General features: G+C 37.6%; 1 protein-coding gene across 1 annotated transcript in view; it reads right to left on the reverse strand.

The window, feature by feature from the left end:
- Positions 1-12,614, reverse strand: part of itga1 (integrin, alpha 1) — a 58,961-nt gene that overhangs the window by 7,515 nt on the left and 38,832 nt on the right. Inside the window, exons 13-24 of the mRNA XM_051909616.1 lie at positions 10,343-10,486; positions 9,099-9,359; positions 7,648-7,778; positions 6,801-6,964; positions 6,583-6,719; positions 4,155-4,262; positions 2,304-2,380; positions 1,811-1,937; positions 1,594-1,674; positions 1,435-1,511; positions 1,247-1,330; positions 930-1,038 (exon numbers count right to left, since the gene is read on the reverse strand). Coding sequence (XP_051765576.1) covers positions 930-1,038; positions 1,247-1,330; positions 1,435-1,511; positions 1,594-1,674; positions 1,811-1,937; positions 2,304-2,380; positions 4,155-4,262; positions 6,583-6,719; positions 6,801-6,964; positions 7,648-7,778; positions 9,099-9,359; positions 10,343-10,486 — 1,500 coding nt within the window. The remainder of the gene's footprint in view (positions 1-929; positions 1,039-1,246; positions 1,331-1,434; positions 1,512-1,593; positions 1,675-1,810; positions 1,938-2,303; positions 2,381-4,154; positions 4,263-6,582; positions 6,720-6,800; positions 6,965-7,647; positions 7,779-9,098; positions 9,360-10,342; positions 10,487-12,614) is intronic.

The following is a 12,614-nucleotide window of genomic DNA, read 5'->3' on the forward strand; positions in this document are numbered from 1 at the left end:
AAATCTCACCGCACCCTACGTGTTTCATACCTCCTCGTTCTGTGCGCGAGAACTGTTTACTCGCGCTAATTGCCACGTGCGCTGCAGAGACGCGGATATTTCACAAAGAGCGCTGCATGTTGCAAAGTCACAAGGCGGTGCTGTTGTGCGTTCTACACTCACGCAACAACGCTTCAGACTGCTTCAAAGTGATTCTCAATCAACGAAAAGCGCAGATGTATGCCAAACGATTGCTAATGAACTCAAGTTGATGAATTATGACAATGTCTACTTTATGGCCTTTATATAATATAATATAATATAATATAATATAATATGATGGTTGTAAGAATCTGAAGTATCAGCCCGCAATTGTGTAGACAATTCAAAATAAGAGTCCCGGTGTATTTCGGGCTTGTTTAAAAGTCACACGCTAAGTTTTTTTTTTTTTCTTCTTCTTCTTCTTCTGGGCATTATTGGTATTTTGGTTACACAATAAATTGTAATTAATTTGATTTCCATTTAATTCATAGTAAATTATTGTAGTCTCCACCACAGGAAGAAAAGATTAAGAACATTATTTGACCCGTATATTATTCATTATATAAATTTTACTTGTAAAATCTATGTCCCATTCACTGAGAGAGACACTATATGACATAGCAAGGAGAACATAGGAAAAGGATGACCATTTAAATGCTGTAATTTTGCATAATTTACAATGCATAATAATGCATAATATTAGTATGTAATTAAATGTAATAGTATGCTATGTAATTAAAATTAATTTCAATAAAATACTGTTAAAAATCACAAATTATTTGTTGTTTGTCACATGTAGTAGACCATTTTTGTGCCGTAGGTATAGGAGGATTTTTTACCCGGCTACCACCGCAAGTATATTTCAAACCTGTGAGAAGCACTGTACAGGTTGGAATTTTGAGTCTTACCGTGTAGCTGATTTTCACCTCGTCGCCGATCACACTAGTGTGGTTGAAAACACTGGGAATTGTCGCCTTCTCTTTCAATATGATGTGGTCCTCCTTCATATACTTGTTACTACAATAAAGACATGAAATGACAATCCGTCCAGTAGTTCTGGTGTATAAAATTTGTACAAAATATGATATTTAATAAAAAAAACACCATACAAATAGTGCAAATTACTTTTGTTAAATCTAAAGTTAACTTCAATTCTTAACTTCAGTTAAGTTAAATTCTTCTGGTTTTGGCAAAGCTGATTGGTTGGTTTAAATAAGGCACTCACGGAATGAATCGCAGGTCGGCTTCATACTTCACAGGGATGACGATGCTCACAAAGTTCAGTGCTGAATCTAACTCCTCACTATCACTGTGGTGAAAATGTTAATTATATACATCAAAATATCCCTATTCTCTATATGATCAAGTGAGTCAAACAGTAAAAAGAAGAGCAGTCATTGACGTAATTCTTACGTTGTTGCAGTAACATTAATCACAATGTCCTTGCGAATATGGGAGGGATTGGGCTCAAATTGGATTTTGAAGCTTTCCTGTTGGATTGACATGATATGAGTGTAAAGAGAATGACATGAAATATTATAATGCAAATTTGAAAGCAGAGGCAAATCTCACCTTTTTATTATTTCTGAGGAAAGGATATCCAACTGCACATACTATTCTGGTATTATTAGTTTCACAGTCCTTCTCTTTAGGCTGCAAAGAAATGAAAACAGAAACGGTTTTTGTCAAAATATTTTTTTTTTAAAAATTTATTTGTACATACATTTAAATGTACGGACCTATCTAAAACCAAGTGTTTCTAGTATACATGCCATTACAGATGACTTACCTCTGCTTTCACATAGTTGATATTTTCTGTGAGGCTCAGTGTAACCCTGGTATTATAAGCATTGTCTCCACTGTTGTGGATGTCTATGTTGACATAGAACTTCTCCTGGTTGTTTTTTATGAGAAGTCTATAATTATACAGAAATAAGAGATGGACAAAGTCAGTTTGCATCCAGTGTTCTAGTTTGCTTCTGTTATCCTGTTTCATGCCTTGTAGACAAATCTGAGGCTGATGACATTGACAACTTGTGATTATTTATTTTTTCCAAAGTCAACAGAAGGGGGCAGCAGACAACAGGAATTGACAAAATACATCGGAATACACCTGAAAACATTTACCATATGAATAATACAGCCACCATGACATAGTCCTGTCATAATTATCTGCATTGTCAATCTAAGACAATAATTATATCAAAGACATTAGAATCAGAAAGACTTTTAAAGGAAAATAACATGAAGATTGATCATATTTTAAAAGTTACTATTAATACCTTGAGATGTTTGCATTGGCTTTAAGGACTAGATTAGCAACACACTTGTCATCATTCCCGCAGTCCACTAATGCAATCTAGAGCGAAAGAAAATACAAAGAAAAATAATAAAGGAAGACTTATTCCGACACACTTGAATGGTCGTAAAAACAAACTTCAAAACATCTTCATCCCTTTAAGTTTGCTAAACAATGTTTGCCAAAAATGTTGGTCTAAATCATTTTCATGCCAGCTTTTGTTTTATACCCTTTTCCAGCAATGTCATTTAATTACAACCAAGCATTAAGTCAACAGTTATCCACAAATAATTGTTTGTGGAATTGTTTTCCTGTTTGAGTGCTTTTACTGAAGAGAGGACAAGAACAACAGAACTTCAGGGAGTAGCACTGGCAAACACTACTCAGAGATGTCTCCAGGAAATGGGGCTCTTCCTCCTGATAACCTTATCTTGTGAGCTGGCAAAGCTGTCTCCTTAGGTATTAGTGTGTGTGTGTGTGTGTGTGTGTGTGTGTGTGTGTGTGTGTGTGTGTGTGTGTGTGTGTGTGTGTGTGTGTGTGCGCGCATGCAGAGAGATACAGAAATTAAGAAAAAAGAGTTATATAAGAAACCTCTTAGTTTGAGGACTGGGAGAAGAAAGAGAATTTATTCCAGCCTATCACATTCCAACATGTTTAATCTCCCACTATACTGTATGTACTGTATCACTTAGGCGTATAATACAAATGTTGCTTGCTGTATTGTCTGAAGCATGTTTTTAAACTAGTGGACCACAAAGAGACTATGGGCTTTGCAAAAAAAAAATTGATAAAAATTTCACAAAATATATTTATTATATTTTTAAAGCTGTTAATTATCATGTGAATTTAAAAATTAATTAATCAAATAATATAAGCACTTAATATAAAGAGTTGAGTTTTCTCTGCATTTACACAGTTCTGACCAGCAGGGGTAACCAGGGTGTAGCATTTTGCAAAGCAACTGGTTCAACAGATTCAAAGCTCCAAAAAGCTTTGTTTCTCCCATCACAAGTATGCACAACCAAAATTGGGCAGGTGCTCAGTCAAAAAAGGTCAAAAAAGGTCAAAAAAGGTCAAAAAAAAAAAAAAAAAAAAAAAAAACAGGCACACTGCTTTATTTGCTCCCATGAAACTTCAATAAACTGCAACTTCTCAATCCAAACATGGTCCTTATTTGGTCGAAACATTGCAATTTCTTAAAGCGTCATGGGAGCAGATAAAACAATGTGCCGGGTTTTCATTTCTTGGATTTCTAAATGAACCTGAAATACATTATTATGAATTTTTAAAAATATATATTACATTTGTAAACAATGTTGTCTTTATAATATCACACCGTACATTTTTCTCACAAAAAAGTCAGCAGAACTAAATTACAAAATAAATAAAACAAACATCAACAGCATGTAATGTATAAGTAGTTGAAAAGTACAAATCTGGCTATGAAAGTGTGCAGATTCATTCAAATCCGAATGACTGTACTTCACTATTCAATAGAAATAAAATTTATTTTTGTTTTTGTAATTAAATTAATCAACTAGCCCATTGGGAAACGTCTTGGCATTCCGTATGCCTAATTAAAATCTGCTAATTAAAATCTCATTATAAGTTGTGAGAGAGCAAACATGGAGAAAGTCTTTCAGCGCTTGTAAAAGTAGGGAGACTTCATTGGACTAACTTACTGCTGCCACCCACATTTACTCCTTCTTTTAATGAGCGTTATAACTGCAGCAGCCAGTGTAGCGGTTACTGGAGCAATGAATGTTACACTCTATGACCTACACATATAAAACTCAGATCTGAATCTGCAGAAGGAGAGAAAATGAGATCTTACAGTCTTGTTGAGTGACGTCGGTAATTCCCCGTCTAGGACTGGACCCGTGTCTTCTGCTAAACCGAATTCCAGCGTGACCATAATGGGGTCTCTGAAATCCAGTTTATCCTGTGGGGGATAATAAAGGATGTTGCAAATTTTTCCAGCTTAATGTCTGTCAAACAAATTGTAAACAGCTTCAGAAATGGTATCACATTCAATCTGTCGCTATTAGCAACTATGTATTATTGATTTGAAGGCCATATTCTCATATTGATCATGCAGTATTGCAGACGTCCATCATTACCACAAGGGGGCGTCGCCTATTACAGCACCTTCTGTTTGTTCACAGACAGCATACTTCCTCTAAGAGCTCAGAGGACAAGTATGCACTGAAGCGGGACATGCTGCAGCCTCTCAGTGGAGGCTGGGGGTGACTGTACTGGCCTCAAGCCTTTGATCAGAGAACCTCTGGCTTTTATTAAACTCAAGTCCTCTACTTTCAAACGCTTAGTTTGATGCTCTTTATCTACTGAGAGCCGTTAAACGTAACATAATCTAGATCAGAGGCAAAAAGATACACAGTTAATGGTTTCAGAGAAGAGCGGGGGCTGGTTTTATAAGAAGCCCGCCTGCACACACAGGGAGGGAGTGTACAGTCTACATGCTTTACATTTATAGATTTGGCAGACACTTTTATTCAAAGCAACATACATTACATTCAATAAGACATTTGAACATATTACATCTTACACTCTGAACTATGAAGTGCATATGAATTGTCAATGCCTGTGCCCCCTTCTCATGAAAATGACAAATTATCTGGTACTGTAAGAGACTTGATCTGATATAATTTCCTGTTTTGTGTTTTTTCCCCTGTTGGTGGCACCACATGGCGGACATGTTTTTCAAATGTGTATAATATTTTGACAATACTGCTTCACTGCTTTTTTCCCCCAAAGAAATAATAATAATTCAAGATTATGCCACTACTTAACTACTTAATCAGATTTTCTTTTGAATATTTTCATCCTTTTAAAGGATTAATTCACCCCAAAATGAAAATTCATTAATTACTCACCCTCATGTCAGTCCACAACCATAAGACTTTAGTTCATCTTCGGAACACAAATAAAGATCTTTTTGATGGAATCTGACAGCATTTTGTCCCTCCATAGACTGCCTTTGCAACTTGATTTTTGACGCTTCAGAAAGTTCAGAAAAAGATCAGAAAACTAATCTGAACATGAATGACACAAGAGAACAAACCTCTTCAAGAAGCTCAAACGTGCTGAGAAAAAATGCAGCACGTTTGAGCTCCCGGAAGAGGTTTGTTCTCGTGCTTCATTCATGTTTAGTTGATCATCTGATTATCTTCACTGTTCAAGGTTTATATGTGAGTAAAAGTGTGATTAAATCTGTTCATCATAAAAAGCGATCAAGTCTTTTCAGAAAATTTGAACTAAAGTTTCTTTATGAACTTTCTGAAGTGTCAAAGATCAAGTTGCAATGGCAGTCTATAGAGGGACAGAAAGCTCTCAGATTTCATCAAAAAGATTTTAATTTGTGTTCCGAAGATGAACGCAAGTCTTATGAGTTTGGAATGACATGACGGTGAGTAATCAATGACAGAATTTTCATTTTGGGGAGAACTAACCCTTTAATGAGTTTTTTTCCCCTTCATTATGACATCAGGACGGTTGTACCAACCTGACATTTTTCACTTCACACCCCTGAAAAATATCAAAATTCATTTTAATTCCAAAATTCATCACAGAATATGTGTATTCAAGTAATTGTATGTATTAATATCATTTTAAGTAAATGAACAACTAATATAACTATAAACATCTTAATTCTAGGAGAGTATTTTGATTATTGCCTTGTTTGCTTGACATTAAGGCTGCATATGTCATCTAAAAAATGATCAACAACATGTTTTTTTATGCGCTGCATTGTTCGAAAAAGTAGCTTGCTACTGGAAAAGCTACACTATTAAGTTACTGTCATTCTTCTGAAAACTGTAGTTAAGTTAGTAGCGCCGCTTCTTTATAAAAATACATGCACACAAACACCATATACTGGACATAAAGACAAGCTAAAAATCACAAGACAGAAGTTTGTGCAGCCCTATAGAACTTATTCAGGGAAGCGCCATATTTAAGTTTTGAAAGGAGGGAAAACGAGGCTGTGAGAGACAGAATATAGTGCGTTCAATGGATTGTACTGTTGTTTAACAACATACAGTACATTGTTCAGCTGACGAAACGTCTTTCTGAAACAAACTCAAAAATGTGAGTTGTGAAAATTATGCGATCCAGAATCTTTATTGAGTGCATTCTGTTGTAAGTTTATCCCGCACAGCCTCGTTTTCATCCGCATTAAATTCAATATGGCGTCTAACCTGACTCAAGTCTATACTTGCGTATGAGAAGACTGATTTACTTGCCGACGTGTAGAAGATGTGCTCTCGGCAAAGCTTGTCAACGATCGACTCGTTCTTCTGCAATCTCCTGTCCTCTGTTTCGTTAAACCGTCCTCTTGCAATCGCTCTCAGCGAGTCCAACGTTAAACTGTACCTGATGACTAGAGGGAAACAGCATTTAAAAACACTGAAAATGAAAGACTTGATTGACAAAATATAAGGAAAGAGCATCAGTGACTCACCAGTTTCTGTGTCTGTGTCTTTGTCAGACTTGATTCGATATTTGAAACACACTTTGGTCTTCACACATACTGTGGTCCTCCCGTGGACCTGACAGGTCTGCTGCAGATTGATCTTGCTTGGGTCGAAGGTCATCTCGGCAAGAAGCTCTGCAACATCCCGAGACCTGGATTAAACAAATTCAACAAGATGTTTATGGGAACGGAGCAGAATTTGGAGGATTAATAGGCGTCTCATTTCATTCCGTACAACAACAGCTGGTTCGTAGATCATAGACTGATTTTAGTCCAACTAAACACTTCAGATGGACTCCAAAAACCTAATATGTGGTCAATTACAGGCGAATGGAGAGCTCCTAAAAGGCTGGGTGGTGCAGCTTGGGGAGTGGAGATGGCAGAGGTCACTAGACTCCATGACTTTGCTCTACAGTCGCAGAGTCTCAGCATTAGGGGTCATTTTGTGGCCATTCTGGAATCTGTGATCTCTACAGGGGGATCTAAGAAAGGAAATTCTGCCAAGAGTTTATTTCGTGGTTGGAGGCACTCTCACACAGTTTCAGAGCCCAACAGAAATGTGAAATGGGTCGTAGCGAAGGGACATAACCCCTGACGGACAAGCCTCTGCAATGTGGGATGTTTAGGCTCAGGTCCAAATTTGAGACAGCTGCTGTGGGTGGGAACCAGGAAGATAGACATCCAGAGGGTATTGAGTTCAAGTTTCATACCCATGGCTTTTTTAGCCCCAGACATTAGTGGGAATTTAAAATGTTACACTACAGAATAGATTACAAAGAATAAGTTTTGTTGACCCACTCACATAAAAATGAGGCTTTAATACAAACACACTTACCAATACAGTGCGGCCCCTCCTATTCCTCCGATAGTGACGTCAATGATGCCATCATCATTCAAATCCATGATGCCGTGAATTGATTGGCCAAAGAACTTCATGCTCTCTCCATCTCCTCCAGCAGCAATACGCTAAACAAAAACATAAATACCATATTTATTATTATAGTCATTATATTAATGTATTATTATAAGTTATTAAATTAATAAAATATATATTAATATAATAATTATTACATTATATGAACTAAAAAGAAATTCAACATTTATTAATAAAGTTTGTATTATTATAATAAATATTAAATTATATGTATTAAACAAGAACACAATATTTATAATATTAATAAAGTTTAATAAAGAATTATAAATAAAATTAATATGGCATTTTATGAATTAAGCAAAAATATCATTTTTAAATTTTTTTAAATTTTAATTTTTAATAAGTGAAAGTGAAGATTTTAAGTGAAAGTAGTTTCATTGTCCCAACCTTATTTAAATGTATCAAGTAAGCAATAAGGTACAAGAGGCTGTGCTGTATCGTGAATAAGTCACGGCTGAAGGGCGTTGTTAGAGAAGACGTGAAGCGGGGAGTCCCCTTCAACCCCTTCAGCGGTGACTTATTCACGATACAGCACTAGCCTCGAGTACCTTATTGCTTTTATAAAACGGTTACCACACAATACAAATATTAAAGCCAAAAATATGTATCAATGCAACTTTCATGAAGTAAACTTTCACTAATAGCCTTCCTTCCGCCGGAAAAAATAGTCCCTGACCGTGAAGAGCAGCAGAAGTTACATTATTACGCCATTAGATGGCAGCAAAGGCTGTCTTAATGAGTGTGTCAGTCAGTAGCGAAGACTTTTACATTGAAAAGACTGAATTGTTGTGAACACAGAACAAGACACAACTGACAAATGCTTGACTGGCAACTGTCAGTCTTGGGAAAAGACAAGATAATACATCGGACATTTAAACAGATTTTTTATTATGAACATAGGACTGACCTGAAGGAAAATGCTAAATCTGAATGCAGGTAATAAACTCGTTCAATCGATCTCTTTCTCACTGTATTATGTAGAACTAGAAGAGTATTGTAAGCTTTAATGAACAATATCAACTGAGAACAAACAGTTTACGTTGCTAAGAGTAGTTGATAAGGATGTTGTGTAGTGATACTCAGAACCGTTGGGTGAAGCGGTCATAGCCATGTTTTAATTGTGAATAAAACCAGAATCAATCGACCCTACATATGAAACAAGTGGTTTGAAGAATGGATAAATGGATGTACAAGTGACTCTGTACATCAATAATGAATATTTGAATAGCTTTGCAGTGTATCACAAATACAATGTAAGCATTAAATACATTAATATGTTACATATCTTTCTAACCCTCAAGGCCTTAAAAATGTTAAAGACCACTTGGTGCTGTGCTCACAAGATTCTTTACCTGTACATACTTCTCCTTTATTGATTTCTGAGAACCGTGGTAAATATACACCGCCCCTCTGTGGTCGTTCTCCAAAGGTGATCCGATCACTATGTCATTGAAGCCATCCAGGTTGAGGTCAGGAACAGCAGCGATTGCAGTGCCGAAGCGTGCGCCGCAGGGCTCGTTCTTACTGATGCTTTTACAGTTGCTCCGAGAGTTAGCTGTACAACAGGTCTGATTGACCGGCTTCAGTGTCATCTCATGTTCAAACAGTCCATCCTAAGGGAAACAATCAGACACATAGAGTAAATGCCTGAGATACTGCAGCTCTCAGTGTGGCCTACAACCTCGTTGTTGAAGATATGGGTAAAAAAAAATGTAGGTTTGAATCCTGCCAGTCATTGTGTTCTTGACATTTGAACAAGAAATTTTACCCCAGGTTGCTCCTTGCAATTGGGCAATAATGTATGAATCTCCTAAAATGAACAAAAACCCTAAAACTTTTTAGACTTTTTGGAGAAAAGATGAAACACTTTTAAAGATGGTTAAACAAGAAAGAAAAGATGAAATCATAAATATAATAAACACTGCATTATATGAATTAAACAAAAATACCATCTTTTTAGAAATATAGTTATAATTACAGTTACAATTCAATATGCAAATAAACAAGAAAAAATACCTTTTTGGTTGTTAGTTAGACCTTTTTTATTGTTGGTTAGATTTCTTGAATGGAAAACGTAAGAATGTAAGTAAAAGGTTTGTAAAAGGTTTCAAGATTTGCATTAATGTCTAAAGTTGAAAAGTTAAGTGATTTGATTTGAAAATTTTGGAGGAAACAAACAAACAAACAATCAATATGTGGCTCAATACAGTGCTGCCTTGTAAACACTAAAATGCTTCACAGAGAAACAATGACCAATAGGCAAAACCTCAAAACCAATAGAAATTGCTCCATTTAAGCCATTATTTGGAAGCTCTTGAGAGCAGGTGCTCCATAGAGGCTGGTATTTTGCTGGAGATATTACAGTTTCATTAGATTTCCATTCCCATGATGCCAAGCTCTCATTCCAACCCTTCCCCTGCTCTGGGACCACTTATCTCAGGCTGAACACCAACACAACACACACTCCCTGAAGATAGATCCAGATTTACTGCTCCCACATGCTCTCGGGCTGGAATGGAGGCACTACACTCCCCTACACATGTTTTCAGTATGTGGAATGAGGCATATCACACACAGATTAAAGACACATACACACCTCATTGAGTTTGTAGACGTAGACTTGACCTTGTTCGTCTCTCTCTGGACCCATATACATGGGAGCTCCAACCAGAAGGATGTCAGTGTAATTGTCATGGTCGATGTCATGTGTCTGGAGGACGCTGCCGAAATAGGAGCCAATCTAAGAAAAACATGGAAAAAAAAAATTGAAACTATTTGGGAGTGAAATGTGATGTGAACTTGTTTCGAAATTTATTTTATATATGTTAATTTTAATAATTTATTTTTTCTTTTGATTTTGGGGCAAATTGTGCTCTAGCAGCACTCTCCCATGGATCTGCTCTCTTGATCCAAAGCCAACTGGAGGATTTCTTTGCGGCCTCTGTGCTGTTATTGATGGCCCTCCTCTGCCTTTCACCTGTGATGCTGTGTGCAGTATAAGCCCTAAAGAGGGACTGTCCTGCAAAGCCTCTGCACCCTACCTCCACAGGTAAGCACCTTGCCTGCCAGCCTTGTGTGTGGCAGTCGCTGACCAGGCCCTCATATTTCTCCGCTCACTGGCCTCCTCTATGTGGCACTGTAAGTTCCAGCATGACAAAATTCTTCATTGCCTTTAACACCAGAATGATGTCAGGTTTAAAGGTGGTCTTGACAACATGCTGAGGGAACCTGAGTTCAGACCCTGCTGTTGCTTTAGGTGTTGTCTTTAGTTTCTGTCCAGCTCTGATAAAGCTGATTGTTTGCTTAAGAGTTTTGACCTCTGGGAGCTGTTGATGGCACTACTGATGGTTTCTGCAATGGTCTTGATCACTTAGTCATGCTGTCAGCGGTACCAGTCATCCCCCAGCACATTTGGGCACAGCAGAAGCTGAGGATATGCTCCAGTGTCCCCTTTCTCTCGTAAAGGGAGCAGGCTGGTGTGTCGACCAGGCCCCAGCAGTGGAGGTTGGATGGACTGGGAAGAACATCATAGATCGCCTGAACCAGGAACCTAATGCGGTGTGGCTCTGACCGCCATAAGTATGTCCATGATATCTTTCTCTCCACAGCTTGCTCCCATCTAGTCCAGGCACCTTGCTGTCTCGTTCCCATTGTTCTGCTGGACCTCTACTCCTCAGCAACTGTTCTCACCTTATTCTGGACTAGTTGCCTCCGTTTCTTTCCCTGAGCCTTGTCATAATGTGGGGTTGCAACGGTTCTTAACCCAGCCCTTCTTTTGGCCACTGCTCCCACCAAGACTCCATGGCATAGTTGTGACTCTGATTACTCCATTGCCACCTCTGCTCTCTTCCTGTCATTATTAACTGCTACCTCTTCTCTGGAGACTTTCTGGGTCACTTGACTCTTGGAGCTGCAACACCTCCTTTGCACGCAAGACCTAGAATTCCTCCTTAAAGGATTTAATGGGGAACCTTAGTTTGCAGGTATTTCTGTAGAGAGCGATGCTACTCAAGCTCCTTGGCACACCTAGCCATCTCCTAATGTAGCGACTAATTCTCCTCTCCAGATCTGAAATGGTGGCGAATAGGAACTCATAGAAAGGCAATGGCAACAGGATCATTGGTAGAACCCCATGCTGGTAAATCTACGCCTTGAATTTTCCGGGAAGGCCCAACTTAACACCTTCTTTCAGCCACCCCTCCAGCTCATCACAGGTGTTCTCAATGGATGCTGTATTCTTAAAGGGTTAGTTCACCCAAAAATAAAAATAATTTAATTTATTACTCACCCTCATGTCGTTCTCCACCCCTAAGACCTTCATTTATCTTTGGAACACAAATTAAGATATTTTTGATTAAATTCGATGGCTCAGCGAGGCCTTCATAGACAGCAATGGTACTTCCTCTCTCAAGATCCATAAAGGTACTAAAAACATTTAAATCAGCTCATGTGAGTACATTGGTTCTACCTTAATATTATAAAGCGACAAGAATATTTTTTGTGTGCCAAAAAAACAACAAAATACCGACTTTTTAACAATATCTAGTGATGGCCGATTTCAAAACACTGCTTCATGAAGCTTCGGAGCTTTAAGAATCAAATCAGTGGTTCAGAGCGCCAAAGTCACGTGATTTCAGCAGTTTGGCAGTTTAATACACAATCCGAATCACTGATTCGACTCAAAAGATTCATAACGCTCCGAAGCAGTGTTTTGAAATCGGCCATCACTAGATATTGTTAAAAAGTTGTTATTTTGATTTTTTGGTGCGCAAAAAATATTCTCGTCGCTTTATAATATTAAGGTAGAACCACTGAACTTACATGAACTCATTTAAATATGTTTTTAGTAGCTTTTATGGATCTTGAGA

Source organism: Ctenopharyngodon idella, chromosome 10, assembly GCF_019924925.1.
Source record: "Ctenopharyngodon idella isolate HZGC_01 chromosome 10, HZGC01, whole genome shotgun sequence".
Taxonomy (NCBI): domain Eukaryota; kingdom Metazoa; phylum Chordata; class Actinopteri; order Cypriniformes; family Xenocyprididae; genus Ctenopharyngodon; species Ctenopharyngodon idella.